Here is a 21,158-nt window from a genome sequence, read left to right as displayed (position 1 = left end):
AATATATTCCTAACAAGAATAATTACCATTCATTGACTACTTTGTGCCAGACATTTCTTTTTTGCAAACTTTCTCCTATTTTTAAAATATCTCAGAAAGCCTGACATATTAATTCCTTTTTATATACTAAAAGAAAAATCTTAGAAGTCTTGAGTACTTTGCTCCAGCACATAGATAGAAAATGCTGTATCTAAGATTGGAATCCAGTTTGAATTTCACTAGTTTTTATACTATTTAACATTGCCATCTATGAGCAGCTGATTTTGATGATTAAGCCATTTAAAGTATATGGGTATTTATCTACTTCCTATGGAAACTCAAACTACAAGTTGGTTAAATCAGTCAAACATCCCGAGCAAAGGTTATTACATATATGTAGTTATTTCCTCTTGAGAAGTGGGTAATTCTTGATGCTGTCTGCTTCAATCACGCCTTGAAAATCATACTGGAATATCTTTTGCCGAGTATTTGTTTTGTCTGATGCACATACAACCCTTGATTCTCCCATGCGGGGAAGGTGCAGTGGTGTTCTGAAGCCGGCCTGCACTGATTCTGGAGGGTCCCATCTCTGAGTTTAGTGATGTCACATGGTCGGTTTTAATTGGCCATGCCCAGAGTATTTGTACCATGATGATAGGCAAACACACGATAATTCAAAGATTCCATTCCCACCCCACCAGAGCTGATTGTTAAAAATTCACCAGCTCTCCACTTGGTAAATAGTAATGGAGTAGTCTTATCATTCAAAATTCTAGAAAATTTTAATGTTTTCTTCATCACCATTTAGCACTGTGAAGAAAATAATTCCTCAACAACAACATCCTCTAGGTAGGATGCTGTGATTGTCGTAGAGTTAAAACCCAAAATGTCAGTGGTTACACACAATAGAAGTTAGTTTCTTGCTCATAAAAAGCTAAGAGAAGGGCTGATGGGTGGAAGGCGCTTGGAGGAAGCAAGGCTCCGTCACTGTCACCATCTTGGTAGGTGGCTCCCTCAGTCACCAAGCTCCTGGGCATCAAGCTGGCAGAAGTGACAGAACATGGTAAAAGGCATGTGGGCATTTTTCATGAGCCTGGTCTGGGAAGCTCACAAATGAAGTCCACTCACATCTAAGGAGAAGAGAAAACTGGTTTCAGCTAGTCAGTCTGCACGACAATGAAAATATGCCCTATCTTAATACATGTGTCTTTGTCATATTAATGAACTCATATTACTGTGAGAAAGAGGTTTGTATAATGTTGAAGTTGTATTAGTTCTTGTATCTTTTTTCCTAGGCAAAGAGAGTCAAAATAGTGGGAAAAGAAGTAGGATAGTCAGCAGGAAGAGCCCCCGGGTCAGTAGCTGGGCAGGCAGAACCCCGTCAACCCCGTCACACAGTTGGAAACCAGTGCCTGCCCAGAACTCCTGTCCCAGGAGCAAACTAGCCTGGCCCAGTTCAGACTCCTGTTCTCCGCCTGGGCCGTCCAGATTATCACCTGAGGAATTAGTTATTGTTGTTCTTAGTGCCCTGGTGATGAAGTTCTGTAGACTTTGAGTAGACTGCCTCAAAACTATATTTCCCATAACTCTGCTATTTTTAGTGTGCTATCTTAGAGATCCATATAGCCCATATACATGACATAGCTGATCCACCCATAATTAGCCAAAAGAAAGTCACAGTGCCCAGTACATTTTCGGAATATAAAATACATCGAAGTTTAGACCATTTAAAATCAAAGCATGTGGAATTATTTAACAAAAAATATGTTAAAAATCAATACTTTATATATGTATGGATTTGAAATTTGACAGCCCTGGCTTTTGATTTTCCAGATCATAAGGGAGTTAATTTAGGAACAACCTTCGGTGCTTCTTTTTGAGGGAGGAGAGGGATTGCTCAATGAATCACCAGCTGTATCCACAGATTCCTCAAAAGTTAATTGAAAATTTCACCATGAGACCTTTCTTTAAGAGCGAAAAACGAGAGGACTGTTGGCTTTATTAGATTAACCTCCCTCTTGGACTGCATGCTGATAAGCACAGGATGCTCTGCAATGTCATTTGTTTTACTTCTTTAGGCTTTTCAGTGGCTCCAACGATTCCCTGGGCGCCCACTGACAAACCTGGAAAGTCATGGGAAGTCACAGTTTCCTGAGCATCCAAGTTAATAAATCAAACCCAATGATGTTTTCTAAACAGGTTTGAAAGTGGAGGATATCTCCTTTCCATTATTAATGAGCCCTCACAGACAGTCATACTCCAGAGCAATTTGTCATAATTTCAGAACCCCAGGTGTCCCTTTGTGTTCGCGTCACTGGGAAGGGAACGTTTTGTGAGTAGCTATCTGATTCTTCTAACACCATTCTTGCAAAGACTGCTGAAGAGTTTTATGAAAACGTATGATTTTAAAACATTGAGCTTTTGTCTAATGCTAATGAACAATGAAAACACAGTTCCCCAAGTCTGCTGCTCTCCCCTCTCCATATGTATACACATATATATGTAAAATCTGGCTTTCAAGAATCACTGTCTTTTATCTTGTCTTTGTCTTGAGCCTTTATGGGACATTTACAACTTTATCATGGTCTTGGACAAGTCACAGCCTCCTTCAACATAGTTTTCTTTGCCTACACAACAGGGATGGTTATGCCTGGTGTTTGCGAGAATAACGTTTTGCAAAGTGTCAAGTGAAATAGAAATGAAAATAGCATTGGCACAATTTTCTGTGCTGTCAAAGGAATAGAGCATCTTTCCAAAGATGAAGTAGACCCTTATGGTACGATCTTTCCAGATGTGGCTTACGGTCAGTCACATTTTTGTGCATGCAGAGTTACTTTTACTTGCCTGAGACTTACATCAGATATATCTTGAGAGAAGAACATACACACGGTTATCTGAACCTGTAATTGTGAGCCACATTTTAGAGTGTTCAGTGGTTCAACATTTATTTTCTGCCAATAGTAAAATTTTAATGTAGTGGTAAATATACTGTTGTCAAGACCAAGTTTGTGTGCCTGATGCACAGTGAGGCCAAACAAGTCGGAGTTGGAGCAGGGCAATGTTTATTGCAGGGCCAAGCAAGGAGAATGGGTGGCTCGTGCTCAAAAGACCCAAACTCTCCAGTGGGTTTCAGGGAAGAGTTTTTGTAGGCAAAACTTGCAGGGAGGTCTGCTGGGTTGTGTGACCTTCTTCTGATTGATTGGTTGGGAGGTAACAGGGTGGTGTTCGGGAATCTCAGTCATCAGCCTTCAGGCTCCAACCAGTGTGGGTTTCACACGCCTGTGCTCAGCCTCAAGTTACCTTCCTCCATCTCTGTGCGGGGGCTTAGTTCCTGTAGAAGAACTCAGAGATATGTGTCAGATTGTTCTGTATATCCCCTCAGGAGGAACCAGGACCCTGCCCCATCCCTGCACTGTTGTTTCTGGACTGCCTTTCCCTTGTTTCTGCATTCCCTCACTCGTCTAGTTAGTAACTGCTTGAAATGCCCTTTGGAACTCAGGGAAGGTCTAGGAGGCTGAAACCTCTTTCCTACAAACAAGAAACAGGGGACACAGAAAGGCTTTTGTACCCAGTAGGGCCCCACAGGGTTCTGTCCGGTTTCAATACGAGTTTGTACAATTCCATTACAGGCGCTTTGGGTGGTGTTTATAGGAAATAGAAAGGGATGATTTTCAGGTCCAGGACAGACAACTCACTTTGCTAATAACTATATTAGTAAGACAAAGACTATGACAGCAACAATTCCATACACAATTTTGAGTTGCCGAGAGAAAAATCTCTCTTCCATTGCACAGTCTTTGTATTTAACTATCATTAGGTCTTTTAGGAATGAATGTCACTGATGACAAGGAAAAAGGCTCAGCAATAAATTGTGGAAAATGATCACTGTGTCATATAAACAATTGATGGCATACATACGTTCTGTTACATTAGGTTAGCAGAGTCATCACGACATGGAAAACCAATTTTATTAGGCTGTTCTCCAAAACTTGGAATGGCTTTCTGCCAAAATTTAACATGTAAAGTTTAGTTGGCATTATTCAGTTAGAAGGGGCTTAGTGCCATGGTGAAACATTTAAGCCTTTGGTAGAGATTTAAAGAAACAGGAAAGGATGGATTGTTAGTAATTATATTGAGCAAAATTACCCATCTATATCTAATTGTCATCTGTTTTACTACTATGCAGTCTTGAGTAAGGCATCAACTCTCTTTGCTTTTCCTGCAGTCTCTAAAGTGTTTGTATTAGTTGTCTAGCACAAAGAGGACTGAATGGGTTTCCAGCAATAGGTCTAGTGACTTTTCCATTGTGTTTCTTTCAGGTTGCTTTCAGCTATGTAACATTTTTCGATCCCATGAAATGGAAATTGACCAGTGCTTGCTGGAGTCCCTCCCCCTGGGCCAAAGGCAGCGGCTGGTAAAACGCATGCGCTGTGAACAAGTCAAAGCCTACTATGAAAGAGAGAAGGCTTTTCAGAAGCAGGAGGGGCTCCTGAAAAAGCTGAAGCATGGGAAGAATCAAAAAGTTCATTTTAACCTTGCTGACATGATACAGGATGCAATTATCCACCATGATGACAAAGAAGGTAACGACAAGAAAATCGTTTTCTGATGTAGTGCTTCATATTTTTGCTTTGTTGTTTTTTTGGTGGGGAAGTGGGAGATAGAATTTCTTTTAAATATTAGAGGTTTTCTTTTAACTGTCTGAAATATTCAAGAAAAAATTACTCTTTTCAGTGAACATAGTTAAAAGTCCCAAGTCTCCTCGTAAAAGTGAAAAAAGGGCAAAATTTTCGTAAAATCGTTGTATATGTTTTTTTAAGAATTACCTGCCTGAAAAGCAAGTTGTTGATTCAAATCGATAATGAAACTTTTTCTCAATGAAATTGTTTCCTTGATGATGAGATCGTGTTGTGAAATTTATTCTTTCATACCTGGATTTATATATAGTAGTGAAGTCACTTCCCCCCAAAACTCTTGGGAGAGAAGAATCAATCGGCTTATCCCTTAAAGTTGGTTGGCTTGTTGTATCAAATTTTATTAAAAATACTCAATCCAAATTTCAGTTGCCTTTACAAGATTATGAAGTTTCTTGATTTTTGTGTATTCTTTTGTATGATTTTTTTTTGTTTGTTTTTGGAATCTACTTTCCGAAGTTCTAATGTGAGAGAGACTTTCCAGCTGTAGGTATAAATGTAGAAAGCTTCAAAGAAGCAAATATAAGTTAATTTATCTTCATTGGCTCTAAAATTACTGGTTGAGTTAACCTAAAGCAGGTATGCAACGAGTACAGACCCATGACCCATTAACTACATTTCAAAATCAAAATCTCTGAAAAACAAGGGTTTTTTTGGTAACTCCCTCAGTGGCAGAGTCGTCCCAGAGCTATTTATATTTTTAACCTGTCCAGTCTGGAAAAATAATAAATTTAGTAACATTGGTCCCAAAGCTTTCAACAGGAATTGTGGATCTAAGAAAACTGACAGCCCATCCTGTACAATAATAGCAATAATAAGAAGACGAAAGTAGTTCTTTTTATGGTTCTGTGTGGGCATGCTAGTCAAACTAGAAGACTCTGAGAAGCTCTGAGATTTTTTTTTCTTAAAATGGAATGAGTGGCAGAGACTCTCCTGGCTGGGAAGGACCTAAGAGATCATGTCGTACAACCTCTCCTCTTACACGTGAAGGCGCTGAGATGCAGCCAAGGCACCACATCCTCTAGAAAGCTGTCCCAGAGCACTTTTACCTCCGGTTTTATTATTCTCTTCTCACTTATAGCTCTTCGTTGAATGGCCATCTGCTCTGTGAAGCTATAAGCCCCTCAAGGGGCAGGGGACTGTCTCTCAGGTTCACCACACCCCTTGCCCCTTCTAGGACCTTCCAGTAGTGTGGAGGGAAAGAGTGAGCAAGTTTACCCAGAGGTAAACTAATTGTTGTCTCTAATTGTTGGAGAAATCCTAAATTAGAACGCAGGTGGATTTAAGCCCTGTATCGATTTAACAGTAAAGAAACAACAAGAAGATATTTACAAAGTTATAAAAACTTCTGTGTAAAATAACTACAGGAAAAGAATAACACCTAAGTTAGTGTTAAAAAGTAATTAAGCATAGTAAAATAGTAAGCCCAGAGAACAAGAGGAATCTATTATATATTATACTGTGTTATGTATTATAATATTTTGCAAAGACACTGAAGTCATAAAATCTGAGTTAATACTTTTTAAGGAGTTGCTATAGGTTTGGAACTGTGCTGTCACTTGGGTGACCAAAGAGCAGGAAGAGAGATGAATCCTGTCTTCAGAAAGACTCCAATCCAAGTACAAAGAGAGAAAAAAACCTCAATAAAATAGAAAACAATAAATGAGTAAAAATGAAGTCTGGTGGAAGCGGAGTAGTTGGGCAAAGTTTTTTGGTGACTGTGATTTTTGAGAAACTCTGATCTTGATGGTTGCTTAAAGCTTAGATCTTTGAAGGAAGGAAAGAAGAAAACCCTACCCTTGGGCAGCAGTGCAGGTGAACAGCTTCAAAGAAGTGAGAGTCCCACACAAGGAGGTCTATCTGAAAGGAGTGGAAAGTGAAGATATTAGCTGCAAAGATGGTTTTAAGTAGATAACTTTAGTGGGGATGCTTCAAGGTCAGGTCTTAAAGCAGAATGCAATGGGAATGATCGTATAGACCTAAGAAGAAAATTCATATGCTACAAATGGTTTTTAGCAATGGTTAATCAGGGATAAATATCCGTAGGGATGCACTGAAGGGTGAGAATAAGAACTGGAAGCAAAGACACCAACTAAGAATCCATTGATGAAACGTTAATGGAGTGAGCTTGGTTGAGCTTGGTTGGGGTAGTAGCAGTGGGAATTGGGGCAAAAGAACAGACCCAACAGTCCTATTCCATGGGAAAAGTACACTCATTCATCAGATATCTACTGAGTCTTTATTACGGTCCAGACAGGTATGAATGGAATAGACAAAACCGCTACCTGTACGATGCTCAACTGTCTTGTGTGGGTGACCACAGATAAAAAGATACAGTTAAACATGTCGTTTGGTAGATAATGATAAATGCTGAGGAGTCCACAGTTACCTCCTGAAGGTATATCAGGGAAGGAGCTTTTCAGGTGAGGTCAAAGCCCCTGATGGAGAAACCATTGGGGTAGGAGCAGATGAATAAATGAGGAGGGCAGAAGGAGAAGAGCCAGACTACATGGGGGCTGGGAGGGTCATCAAAAGGACTCTGGCTGTTGTGCCCAGTGCCTGCTGAAGCCACTGGGGGATTTGAGCAGAAGAGAGACCTGGTGTCACTCATGAGTTAACAGAAGCAGCCTGGCTGCCACATTCTGAACGGATTGAAGGATTTTGAGGGCAAAAACAGGGAAATCGGTCGGGAGGCTCGGTTGATAAATTCAGCAAGAGATGATGGTGGCTTGGACCAAAATGGAACAAGGATGTGGTGAGAAATAGTCAATTTGGGGGTATATTTTTAGAATAGAGCTGACAGGAAATGCTAATGAACTGGTGATTGGGAGCATAATAATTTTCTATTGCTGCCATAGCAAATTACTACAAACTTAGCAGCTGAAAATAACATAAATGTATTATCATATAGTTCCATAGGGCAGAAGTCTGGTGTGGGTCCCACTGGGCTGAAATCAAGGTACCATCACGGCTGCTCCCTGTTTGGAGTTTCTAGGGGATACTCTGTTTCCTTGACTTTTCCAGTTTCTGGAGGCCATCTGCATCCCTTAAATCTTAGCCTCCTCCTCCATCTTCAAAGTCAGCAATGTTAGATTGAGTCTGCTGCTCATGGTTCGAACTGTTGTTTCTTTTCTGGCCTTGCTTGCATCTCCCTGACCAAATATTTTGCCTTCGTCTTCCACTTCTAAGGACTCCTGTGATTGCATTGGGCTCACCTGGATAATCCAGGGTGCTCTCCCTATTTTATTTTTTTAAAATTTTTATTGGAATATAGTTGACTTTTTTAAAAAAAATTATGTTTATTTATTTATTTATTTATTTATTTATGGCTGTGTTGGGTCTTCGTTCCTGTGCAAGGGCTTTCTCCAGTTGCGGCAAGTGGGGGCCACTCTTCATCGCGGTGTGCAGGCCTCCCACTATCGTGGCCTCTCCTGTTGTGGAGCACAGGCTCCAGACGCGCAGGCTCAGCAACTGTGGCTCACGGGCCCAGTTGCTCCGCGGCATGTGGGATCCTCCCAGACCAGGGCTCGAACCCGTGTCCCCTGCACTGGCAGGCAGATTCCCAACCACTGCGCCACCAGGGAAGCCCTGCTCTCCCTATTTTAAGGTCAGCTCATTAGCACCCTTAATTCCCTCTCTCCAGATAATGTAACATACTCACATGCATAACATCAGAGGGCAAAATTATGGAATCAAAATCCTACCTACCTTTTTAAGGAACCTCCATCCTGTTCTCCATAGTGGCCCAGCAATCCCACTACTGGGCATATACCCTGAGAAAACTGTAATTCAAAAAGAATCATGTACCACAATGTTCATTGCAGCACTATTTACAATAGCCAGGAAATGGAAGCAACCTAAATGTCCATCAACAGGTGAATGGATAAAGAAGATGTGGTACATATATACAATGGAATATTACTCAGCCATAAAAAGAAATGAAATTGAGTTATTTGTAGTAAGGTGGATGGACCTAGAGTCTGTCATACAGAGTGAAGTAAGTCAGAAGGGGAAAAACAAATACTGTATGCCAACGCATATATATGGAATCCAAAAAAAAATGGTACTGATGAACCTAGTGGCAGGGCAGGAATAAAGACGTAGACATAGAGAATGGACTTGAGGACACGGTGGGGGAAGGGTAAGTTGGGACGAAGAGAGTGGCATGGACATATATACACTACCAAATGTAAAATAGATAGCTAGTGGGAAGCAGCCGCATAGCACAGGGAGATCAGCTCGGTGCTTTGTGACCACCTAGAGGGGTGGGATAGGGAGGGTGGGAGGGAGGCTCAATAGGGAGGGGATATGGGCATATATGTATACATATAGCTGATTCACTTTGTTGTACAACAGAAACTAACACAGCATTGTGAAGCAATTAGACTCCAATAAAGATGTATTAAAAAATAAAATCCTACCTGCCATGGGGAGTGAGAGGTTCATGGATTATATCAAGTTTGTTATGCCCTGAACAATCAGAAAAGCTAAATGCTCTTAACTGTGTTAGGGGTGCCTCTAGGAAGTGAGAATAAGAAAGGGGGTGTCGTGTTGGCTGGAGATATAAACTTGAGACACTGAACATATAGCCCAACGATTCTATAATATCACTTAGGGAATGAGTTTAGATAACATTATAGGAAGCACAAGGACTGAGTCCCAAGGAATTCCAATATTAAGAATTGAGTGAAATGAGGTAGAACCACCAGAAGAGGAAAGGAGAAAAATGAGGTGAGGGTGCTTTTCTTGGAGCTAAATGATAAGAAATTTTCAAGGAGGAAAGAGTGATCAACTGTTTCCAGAGCTCCTGCTCAGTCCCATGGGAGGAAGACTGAGACTTGACCATTATGGTTAGAAATATGGAGATGATTAGTTTTGGTGAATTGTAAAAAGCAGAAATCTTAAAGGACTGAGTTCTAACAGAGGGGAAAACAGAAATGGACATGGAGAATATACAGAGCTCTTTAAAGGAGTTTTTTTTTTCAGTTGAAGTATAGTTGATTTATAATATTGTGTTAGTTTCAGGTGTACAGGAAAGTGATCCAGTTATACATATATATATATTTCGAATTATGTTCCCTGATAGATTATTACAAAATACTGAGTTCCCTGTGCTATGCAGTAGGTCCTTGTTGGTTATCTCTTTTTTAATCTAGTAGTGTGTATATATTCATCCTAAACTCCTAATATATCCCTGAGGAGAGAAATGATAAGGGACCCCTACAGAGGGAAGAGAAATCAGGGGTCTTTTTAATGATGGGAGAAATAACAGCTTGTGTGTATGCTGAAAAAAAATAATTCATCTGAGAGGGGAGAACCGGTGGCATCGGCATATGGAAGAACATTTCTGGAGTGAAGTCCTTGAGTTTGCAGATGCTGATGCGATCTGACATCTAGGTGGAGGGTTTGCTTTAGCTAAGACCAACGATAGCAGTAGTTCTCAGCCCTGGCTGCATGCTAGGGTCATCTGGGGGAGATCATATTTTTAATTTCAACATCTAAGCCCTACCCGTAAAGATTCAGATTCAGTGTGTCTGGAGTGGGGCGAAGGCAGTTTTCAAAAACGTCTCAGGTGTCGTGGTGCCCAGAGAGGGTTGAGAAGCTCCAGTCTAGGGTCATGGGTGGAAGGATGTGGTGACGGGTGCTTATGGAGGCTCTTCCTGCGTCATACGCTCGCTGATGGAAGAGCTGTGGCTGTCAGCTAAGAGTGGGGCTGGGGAGGAGGAATTGCAGCTTAAGGAAAGAGGGGAACATGGAAGAGTGGGGGGAATGAATGGACCAGAGAGAGACAGTATGAACAAAAGGATTTATAGGTAAAATTAGATCTGAACAATAAAAAAGAAAGATCACAGGTTGTCATGGCCTCTCCATTTCTTTGTTTTTATTCTTAACTCTTTGATTTACTACCCTAAGATTTTCCTGTAGCTCCACATTTTGCTTGGTGTAGTGACCCATGTAAGGTATTCAGAGTGATGGGTACAACAGGAAACAGGAAAAAAAATCACACACACACCACAATATTCTTTGCACTCCTGCTATGCACGACGAACTGTAATAAACCCTTCCTATATACCACCCTGTTTATTCTTTAGAGCAGAAAAACACAAGCATTTTCTGAAGATTCTTAGAGAAGAATGTCCTCCAATACAACTTACATAAATTTATTTCTCCCAGGAAAGACTTTCTGTTACTGATGGAAGCAAAGGCGATGTTCAGTAACTGAGGTCAGCATTAGCATCAAATGATGAAGAAATAGTTGAATGACTTAGAATTCTGCAAGAGTTTTAATTTGGAATAGATGTTTAACATGTTAAGTATACACATTATTGCAATGTAAAATAAAAATTTCTGTCCACAGAGGTTGTCTTAGCTCAGGGTGCCATAACCCAATACTCTAGACCTGGTGGCTTCAGCAACGGACATTTCCTTCTCACAGTTCTGGAGGCTGGAAAGTCTAAGAGTAGGATGCTGGCCAGTTCAGTTCCTGGTGAGGGCTCTCTTCCTGGCTTGTAGGTGGCTACCTTCTTACTGTGTCATCACATGGTGGAGAGAGAGAGTGCTCCTGTCTCTTTTCTTTTCTTATAAGGGTACTAATCCCATCATGGCAACCCTATCCTCATGGCCTTACCCAAACCTCCCAAAGGCCCCCCAATCCTAATCTCACATTGAAGGTCTTCAATATATGAATTTGGGGGGGGGACACAAAAATTTAGTCCATAACAGGTGGTATATTCATTTTATACTTGGAGCTGACCCAAGAATGAAATATCTATCTATATCTATCACTTCTTTTGAGTCTCTCATCTACCTTGGAAAATTCCACCTGAGTACCAATATACCTCACTTTATCAGAGGAAAAATATTAATTCCTTGCAAATGGAAGATATTAAATTGCATTGAAGGGGTGAGTAATCTCTTCAGAGGCATTAAAACCTCTCTAGCACATGTTTTACTTCTTCTGGAAATGTATCCAGGACAAAGTTTTCATTTAGTCATGGTAGTCATATTTTCATTTATTCTTAAGCTACCCAAATAGTCCAATGTACACATTTATACAACTGAGAAAGTTAAAAATATTGCCATAAGAAAAACTCTTTCCATCTAAATTATTGTTAAAAACTTTGCAGAGTGTGTATTTGTGTAAATTATTTTATCTCTTATTTTCAAGTTCTTTCACTGGCTTGCTGAGTGTAAAGGATCAAATATACTTTTTCAAAGGATGACATGCTATTTGTGCTAAGGTTTATAGTATCTCATTAACAAGCAATTCACAGATTTTTGTTTAACTTCTAAATGTTGCATTTTTGTAAGTGTAAATTTAGTATATTCTAGAAAGGAAAATTTGTTCTAAATTGTTTTAGGGGTTTCAATTTAACTCTCTTTGAGTTATACCACATTAGAGAGAGAGAGAGAGAGAGTAATTTTCTCTATATGCAGAGAATATTTAAATGAGAATGCAATTCCTCTGTTAGAATTGCTACTCCCAAATATCAGGTTTTACTAATTAGTCCACAATATGTTTTACTGAAAGTAATATAAATGGCAATGGAGTGACTTCATTATGCTTTTACTATTTAGCATTCTACAGATGTTTTCAACACTGTCTGTGCTTTATATGATTTTAGTCACTTAATTCTTCCAGCAGCCATATTCAGTAGGTAGGATATTCTTCCCGCTATATGGGTGAGGATAATTAGCCTTAGAAGAACTAATTACCATCTCAGGTCTACATGAGTTGAGAAGCCATGCTTTTGTTCATAACACTACACTGTCTCTCACGTTGATTTCTTTTTTTAAAATCACTTTATTGAGGTATGCTTGACAGACAAAAACTTGTACACATTTAATATATACAACTTGATGAGTCTGGAGATAAGTCTACCTCTGAGAAACCATCACCAGAATCAAGGCCATAAACATCTACCACCTCCAAAAGTTTCCTCCCACCCCCTTCATTTTTTTAATTAGATTGTTTTTCTTTTGTGGTAAGAGCATTTCATATATCACCCCTCAAGCTTATTTCTGATGCTAAAATGAGCTAAATCATCCACTTCACAAGTTGATTTCCTTCCATTTGCCATTTGGAATTCTTGCTTTCTCTTGTCTAGTGGAGATTTCCATCCACTGTTAAGGGAACGGCCAAAGGCATGGACAGATATTCTTTATGCTCTGGTGTTTTCCTTCCTCTTTCCCTGATCAGCTCCCCTCCCTTTTTTTCTTTTTACAATTTAAGATAACTTATTAATTTAGATACCAAATATTTACTGAGGGCCTGTTTTATTCCAGATACACAAAGCACTTACAAGCACAGTTATAGACCTGTAATGTCAAACTTCATTTGTATCTCCATTTTCCTTAAAATTCTGAGTCCTCACTTAGAAAAAGAGGAAACTATCAAATTAAAGCAATGTGAGACTCTGTTTCCTTCTCCTGTCTCTCCAACCCCTGGTCTTCAGTTCCTTGGAGGGCTATGGTCTAAGGTCCATGGTCAAAGCTCCGACCTTAACTCTTCTCTTCCTACCCATCCTCCCTGGAAGGTCTCACATTTCACCTACTCTAATGATTTCCAAATCATATCTAGACTTTTCTCCTCAGCTCCAGATGCCACCATTCTGATGCCCTTACATTTCTAACTTATTATGTTCAAAATTGAGTATTTATCTCCATGTATTTCCCTAATCAAAACTTCCTCTTCTGTTTTCTATTTCAGTTAATGTCACCACCATTTCCTTGGTCTTATGGCCCAGAAATCTGGAGGTCACATTGATTTAGGTGCACATTTGTAAAGTGCTGAAGGTTGTACCTCCCCTGAATAATTTATGAGAAGTATCATATATCTGTATATTATCCAGAGCCTTCTAAGAATATGCCTAGACTGCGATGAATTCTTACCATATGTTGGATGATCTCCTGAGAGGCTCCACTTAGAATTTTGTAAGTAAATTATTAAGACCAAGTGTGAAGCCTTGGGTCAAATTTATGATGTTTATGGCCTTGATTCTGGTGATGGTTTCTCAGAGGTAGACTTATCTCCAGACTCATCAAGTTTTATATATTAAATGTGTACAAGTTTTTGTCTGTCAAGCATACCTCAAGTGTGAAGCCTTGGGTAAATAAATTTTGTATATTCCTTAAGTGTTTTATATATGAAAAATTAAATGAGACTGTGGTTAACTTAAAGCTCATGAATACTTAGCCCAGCCCTTTCCCTGCATTTACTAGATTGGCACAGAAGTTAAAATTTTGAAGTAGTTGGCTACCACATAAATTTATTTAACTTTTAAATTTTTAAAATTTTTATAGCATTTATATTTATTAGTATCTAGAGTATAAATGAAGAAGGAACTAATTATAATTTTTCACCACTACCATCTAATGATGCTGGCTTTATGAAGATGACCCATGTGCTCTGGCACTGTTTCCCCAGTGGAGGCTGTGGATTTCTACCAAATGCAGCCCCACTCTCTTTCCTAACCTCTCCATCACCAGCTGCACAAACAGGCAGGTAGAAAATGAGACAATCCCTTAGTAAATTTAAGCTGATACCTACAGAAATTGATACTGAGACTCTGCCACCTTGAGAATAGTGATCAAATCCAGTAAGTAGGCACCCAACCCTTGTTCCCTACTTGCATTCATTCTGAACATAATTGGGTGTGATGTGGTTGAGTACTCTACGAGGATAAATATGTCTAGAGCTCAAAGGAGTATATACTTGACATGGAATATAGGTAGACGTTCCCCAAAAGAGTTGGATTCAACCAATAGGAATGACTTGGGTATTAGACATTTGGGGTTGTAAAGAAAATGTAAAGCACCCTCTTGTCTTTAAGGAAGAAATAGGGAGAAAGAATATTCCCAGTGGAAAGACATAACAATATATTGTTGTCTGCATCTTCCGTGTTCTAAAGCAGTACCAAGCTTGGGCAGAGTGAAGGAAATGGCAAATTTATCAGAACCATCCCTATCTTGTTAACTTCTCAATGATATGGGAACAGACACCCTCTAAGCTAAGCTGAGAATGCACCTGTTCCTCTCACTTGAAGGGGAGTGGGGGTATGTGGGAAGATATAACTCAGATAAGATATTTTCTGGGGCAGACACAGGAACAAAAGGACCACATCTAGATTTTAGAGAAAAGGGTGAGCTTTTAAGGTCCAGGTGTATGTCTGCATCAGAGATCTGGAAGGCTAAATGTGTATAGCTTATGTACATGCTGAATCCAGCAACCCCAGGCAGTTTTGAATTTCACAGAACTATGTTCATTGGACTGTGATTATTTCAATGAAGGTAACAGCTGCTGGGTAATTAAAGGTGCCCATTTCAAAACTGGTTATAAAATCATAAATAGCTGGAAATTAAGTGCCTTTAATTTCTGTGGGATTCTGTATGAATTTAATGAGTGGCTTAATATTTTACCAATACTGAATTCATACTCCTGAGAATTATTAATTATTTTAACTGCCTGCTATGAAGTCACAACTTTACTGGGTACTGAGAGTGATTGAAAAAAGGTAGAGAAAAAATGTGCTTCATAAGCACTTATAATCTAGGTGGAAAGAGGCACTGTTCTTTAAAAACCAAACCAGAAGTCTATCCATTTAAAAGGAATTACAGTGGACATTTGTTGGGGTGAGGTGAGGAATAGATGAATCTGAAACTCTGCTCTTTGGGAGATTTTTAGTGTCTGGTAAGAGGAGAGAAAAGGACTTTTTGGCTGTGAAAAACAGCTTGAGTGCAGGAACAGAGGCAGAGAAAAGCAGGTTTCTTACAGGAGAGCATCATGGTAGAAGCATTGCTGGAAGCTAGCACCAAGGGTTTTAACTCTGCATTTGGAGGATGGGTTGGATCCCAACCTAAAACTTAGGAGCTGTGTGTCCCAGGTCAGGGACAGGCCACTTTCCTATTCTTACCTTCCTCTTCTGCAAATAAGGTTAAGAGGCAGAGGGGAACATCTCTCATAAGTGGTTGTGAGGATTAGTTAAATATTACATGCAAAGAATTTACATCTGTCATGTATTACTACATACATAATAAATATCAGCTGCTATTATGATTTGAAAGGGAATTAATAGATGCTATTGAAATAGGTGGAACACTCTGACCTCAGGACTTTTGACATCTCAAAATCAAATAGAAAAAGGCATTTCTTTTATAGGGAGGGGTCATCAGGGCTAGCAGGAACTTTTGTCGGGGGGGAGGGCTCAGAGGGGGGTGAGCAGACAGCATGATGGGTGGGTTAACAGGACATCTTTCTCTCTGGGGGCCAGACTGTTTCTGGAATGAGCTATTAGTAGAAGATGTCCATAACCTTAGTGTTGCTTAAACAGAATCAGCCAGAGTCCAGGGGTCTGGGGAGAGGAGAGAAGGCTGAGCAGAGCTCCTAGATCTAGACTGCCCTGGAGGTCTGCACAAGTGTTTGGAATTAATAAGTAGCTGAAGAGCAAGTTGTTTTTCCTGATGATATTGTGTGATATTATATGTGAAAAATCAGAACCTTTTTCTTATTGTTGAAACCAGCCTCCTCATCTTCAGCAGATGTCATTCTACTTCTCTTAGTTTTTACAAAGAGATTTTAATATCAGTTAGCGAGTGGTAACCTGAGTATATCAGTGTTCAACGTATTTAATTAATTAATTAACTCATTCATTCAAAATTAAGGGCCTATTCTTTCAAGTGTGTCCAACAGTGGCCTAAGTATTGGGGATACCAAGAGAAATAGAGCCTGGTCTCAGCAGCCTGGCGGAAGGAGAGACGCTGCAGCAGACAGAGGCCATTGGTGCTTAAGGTCTGTAGGGGAGGGTCGTTGGGCAGTGGGACAGTGGGGTCAGAGTGGAGTGGGAGGTGCAGGGGCAAAGGGAATGGCATCTCTTGGTTCTTCTGAGGCAGGAAAATAAACTAAAACTAAAATTGGTCCAAGACCTGAAGTCCTGGAGGAGTGTAAAATTTCAGAACTGCAGGCACTTGAGTACGATTGGGGTTGGGGAGCTTAGCATTGGTCTTCAGAGACCATGAGCGCTATGCAGAGAGCTTGGGAGGTGGAAGAGAAGAGAGAGGGGATATTGGTCTGACCCAAATGTTTAATGGCAGATGAGCGCTTTAGACATTTATGAATCTTCGCATTCCCAGTGTGCACGATGCCACCACTTTCCTCCCCCTGGACAGTGGCTTAAGGCTTTTCCTGGTTATCCGAAGGAATGGCAGCATGGCGGCAAGAGCATCAACATGGCAGCATGGCGGCAAGAGCGGCATCAACATGGCAGCATGGCGGCAAGAGCATCAACATGGCAGCATGAGCTCTTTTAGGTGTCATTCCTTTTTTTTTTTTTTAAATCATTTTCTTTCATGAATATAAGAAAAAATATAGAAGGGAAATACTGGATTAAAAAGCACATTAAAAAATTAACCCCGTAGTTTTCATATTTTAGCGAAGAAGAAGGCAGTAGTGAATTCTGGTATGTGCAGTAAAATAGTGTCTTATAGTTTTACAGTCTCACTAGTCTATGTCAGTGTCTTGTTCCATATGAGGTTACTTCCTAGACCCGCTCTCTTCTGACTAAGGTGAATGTCTAATGAGAATTAATGGCAGAACCTGAAATCTGTAATTTCTCACTCTGCATACTCTCAAGTTTTAATTAAATTGAAACTGAAAAAAAAAAACCCATTTTAGTTCACTGAATTAACGCTGTGGCTGTGGTCTTCAATCCATCACATTTTAGATAGTATTGCTGCCGCTGGTATAAACCAAGGGTTCTCTGAGTTATTGTGCTCAGAAAAGTCTATGAAAAAAGAAAAAAAAATGACTGGTAATTTTCATAGGAAAAGAGCACAATCTGTCAGAGTCCCAGTCTGCTGCTGAGGGCACCAGAGCAGCAGCAAGACAATCTGTAGATCATATTTGCCTTTGACAGTATGACTGTTGTACGCTCCAAAGGAAAATGTTTTACAGGGAAAATGTAGATTTGCCATTTATAAGATCAGAGAAGTCATTTAGTGCATGCAGGAACGGACAGAACTGAATATATTATCAGAGTTTTTCTTGAGGATTTTCAGTATGCAGACAATTTCTAGGAAATCAAAACTTATAAATACTGTTTTGTAAAGCAGCTCTTTGGCAACAAAGTCCGAACTCGCCCAGGAGACCCACTCCCTCTGGCCTTCTCAAGGTCATCATTCTCCCAGGTCCCCCGTCATTATCCACAGCACAGGATCATTTGCATAGAAAAAAATACGTTGTAATATTTTCCAAAGTGATGAGAAAAGAAAACTGAACTAAGCCACGTCCCCGTCATTTCACTGGTCACTTTCTGACCCAAACTCCCAGCAATCCCACCAAGCCTGCTACCTGCTCTTATCAATGGCCTCCTTGTTGCCAAGTGCACGGGATGTTTCTAAGTCCCCACCAAGGTCACCTAGAAGCAGCAGATGCCATCTTCCATCATCCCTCCCTTCACTGGGCCTCTAGACCTCTTCTTTCTCCTCGGTTCTCTCTCTACCTCACTGATCCCATTTTCTCAGGCTTCTTTGCAGATGACTCATCAGCTTTCCAAACTTTGAACTCCATAGTACCCCAAGACTTTAGAGCTTTTCTCTTTCTACCCCCCATCTCTAGGAAATCACATTCCATGCCACGTGTATTCTGTGGACCCTAATTTTTATCCCCAGCCAAGATCTCTTCCCTGGATGTCAGACTTCCTACAGCATATCCTGTTGCTTCTGGTACAACCTGCCCATCCCACACAGGAAAACATAGGCTTTCCCTGACAAGACAGCCTCCTCCCCGTCTTTCCAACTCAGTGAATTACTCCATTCTACCAGGTGTTCATGGCCAACTTCTTGGCCTCTTTCTTGATGTCTCTCTTTCTCTCCTCCCCCCCACTGCCCCAATCCCTGAGCACATTCTGACGGCTCTACTTCGGAACGGCTTTCATAATTGGACCACCTCTCAGCACTTCTGCGGCCACTCTCCTCTAAGCCATCATCATCTCTTGCCTGGATCATTGCAGTAGCCTCCTACAGTATCACCTTGTTTCAATCTATTTTCCAGCAGCCAGAATAATCCTTCTAACACTTAAACCCTTTTAGTGCCCCTCTCTGCCTACACATTTTCAGTGGCTTCTAGGCTCACTTAGAAATGACATCTAAAACCCTTCCCACTGGCAAGAAGACCTTACAGCCTCAGCCCCCATCCTGCCTCAGTCCAGTCAATTTTCTGATGTCACCTTCTCCCCTTTTCCTCTTACACTCTCCTCCTGAGCCACTCTGGGCTTCTTATCTTTCCCCCAAAATGCCACACATGCTCCTACCTCAGGGCCTTTGCACCACCTCTTGTTCTAATTCTGCATGGATCCTTCATTTACCTCCTTCAGCCCTCTGCTAAAATGTCACCTGATCAGAGAGGTTTTCTGTGATCCTCCGACCTGAACCAGCCTCTCCCCATATCCCTCTCACCCTCTCCACTCACCAGGTTTCCTTCTTTTTCATTGCACTTATCACCATGCAACAAATTCCTTGTTTGTTTGTGTCTGTCTTCTCCCAGTGGAATGTAGGACTACGTGAGCAAAAGCTTTCTTTGTTTCATTCACTGCTGTTCCCTCAGCTTCTAGAACACGGCCTTGCACAAAGTAGATAATCAATAGACATTTGTTTAGTGAATAAGTCATGAGTGAAGTCTCTTCCTCATACCTTTTAAGGTTCCACTTCTCCCGGTCCCCAATGCCATTACCGAGTTGTGCCACCAACTTCTCTAGTCTGGGTCCATGCACTGGTCCCTGAACTGATCACCTTACCTTCAGCTTTGTCCTCCTTCCAACCCACTCATGATACGCAAACCAGGATCATCTTTCCAAACCACAAATATAATTTTCCTCTCCTCTACTCAAAAGTCTTATGATAATGATATTACTCTCCAAACCCTTTTCTAGTGACTGGTCCTGATTGATCTTTCCAGAGTGATTCCTTAATGCCACCCCCTTTCCCCTACCCCGTCCCACAAAAGCATCTTCCGTCTATTGGGCTCATTCAGCGCCTCAACACCTTGTTCTGTCTCGTACCTAGACTTCATACACTCTAGTGCCGCCACCCCCCTCCCCAGCCCTTTCTGTCTGATAATTTCCATTCATCCTTTAGTTCCCAGCTGATTTCTAAACCCCAAGCCTCAGGGCACTTCCTCCGAGAAGCCAACCCTGCCTGCCCAGGGCAGCTCCCAGAGTGGCTCCCCTATATCACAGCCTGTGTCAAAGGAGGTATAACGACGCTGTGCTTTTGCTTCTCTGCACCCAGAACTCACAGTCGGTTCCGTGAGAGCAGGGCCTGATTCTCCTTTCTCATCGCCGGATCCCAGAACCTAACACAGTGCAGTTGCTCAGCTATTAACCTGTTATATTTTGCATGTTTATTTTGCACATTAACATAAAATATCTCCACACAGCTATAAATTGCTTCTACAATGTAAAGAAGTCAACAGTTCTTCTCACCTTATTGAACATTAACTTAACATCTGTCTAGTCTAGTCTAATATTTGCTGAAACAGCCAGGGTCAATATATGGTGGCTGGATAAACCGCTCTAGAGTTCTGGAATGCGGGCAGGCTTTGCATAGTTTGCAGGGATTTTTTTGTTGTTTCATTATCCAAGTAGAGCGAAAGCAAAATTACCACTATGAGCACAATCAAAAATATCTTTTAAAAAAAAATACCTTGAAGCACTTTGTAATCCAACTATTATGTTTCTAGTTACTATATACATATGGGGAATTGTTCTTACCATGATAATAGGAGGATGTTGGAAAAAACCCAAACGCACCTCGTTCCCTTGTGGATTCACTCTACAGATGGTGAGCTGCTTGATTGTGTGGTGGAAGTTCATGCCTTCATCAGGGCCCCAGATTTTACGTATGAATGATGGTATTGTAGCTTATATTATGCACTTGTATAGTGACTTCTTATAACAGTCCATAATAACAGTCATTTTATTAAAATCGGAGTCCTTGCTGGCAAATTCTCAGGTGAAGGGTATTTGACAAAGGGATTTTTGAATGAAAAGTGTCAAATGTCTTTATGGCCTTTGGTCTCTTTCATGGGGTCATTTCCAAATTAGATTTTCCAAAGTCTGGTCACTATTCTATTTTTTCCTCTTGCATTTTTAATCAAAAACCACACAGGCATCTAAAACTACTTACACCCAACGCTACCCTGTTTTTCTACATTCCCGTTCTCCTTGCTCACAAAAATGTCCTCCGCCGCCCTCTACATGCCCATTTGTCAATGTATCATGGGTTTTCCCCGAATCTCCAGTTTGAAACCTGATAGTTATGTTTGATGTTTCCTGTCTAAACTGAACATGAGCCTTTAGCATCCAGTTTCCAGATCCCACTAGTGAGTTTCAGGAAAGGGTTCTATCCCCCTACCTGCATATTGTTCAGTTGCCTAAAAGGATTTTTACAGTTTTTACATCACTTCCCCTTTCTCTGTTGCCTGCTCTTCAC

General features: G+C 40.7%; 1 protein-coding gene across 1 annotated transcript in view; it reads left to right on the top strand.

The window, feature by feature from the left end:
• The window catches only part of MYO16 (myosin XVI), a 545,489-nt gene that overhangs the window by 127,807 nt on the left and 396,524 nt on the right, over window positions 1-21,158 (top strand). The window contains exon 2 of the mRNA XM_057532523.1: window positions 4,299-4,562. Coding sequence (XP_057388506.1) covers window positions 4,337-4,562 — 226 coding nt within the window. The 5' untranslated portion in view covers window positions 4,299-4,336. The remainder of the gene's footprint in view (window positions 1-4,298; window positions 4,563-21,158) is intronic.

Source organism: Balaenoptera acutorostrata, chromosome 18, assembly GCF_949987535.1.
Source record: "Balaenoptera acutorostrata chromosome 18, mBalAcu1.1, whole genome shotgun sequence".
In the NCBI taxonomy this organism is placed as follows: domain Eukaryota; kingdom Metazoa; phylum Chordata; class Mammalia; order Artiodactyla; family Balaenopteridae; genus Balaenoptera; species Balaenoptera acutorostrata.
Note: the sequence above shows the minus strand (reverse complement) of the source record. Positions and strands in the feature narration are given on the sequence as shown.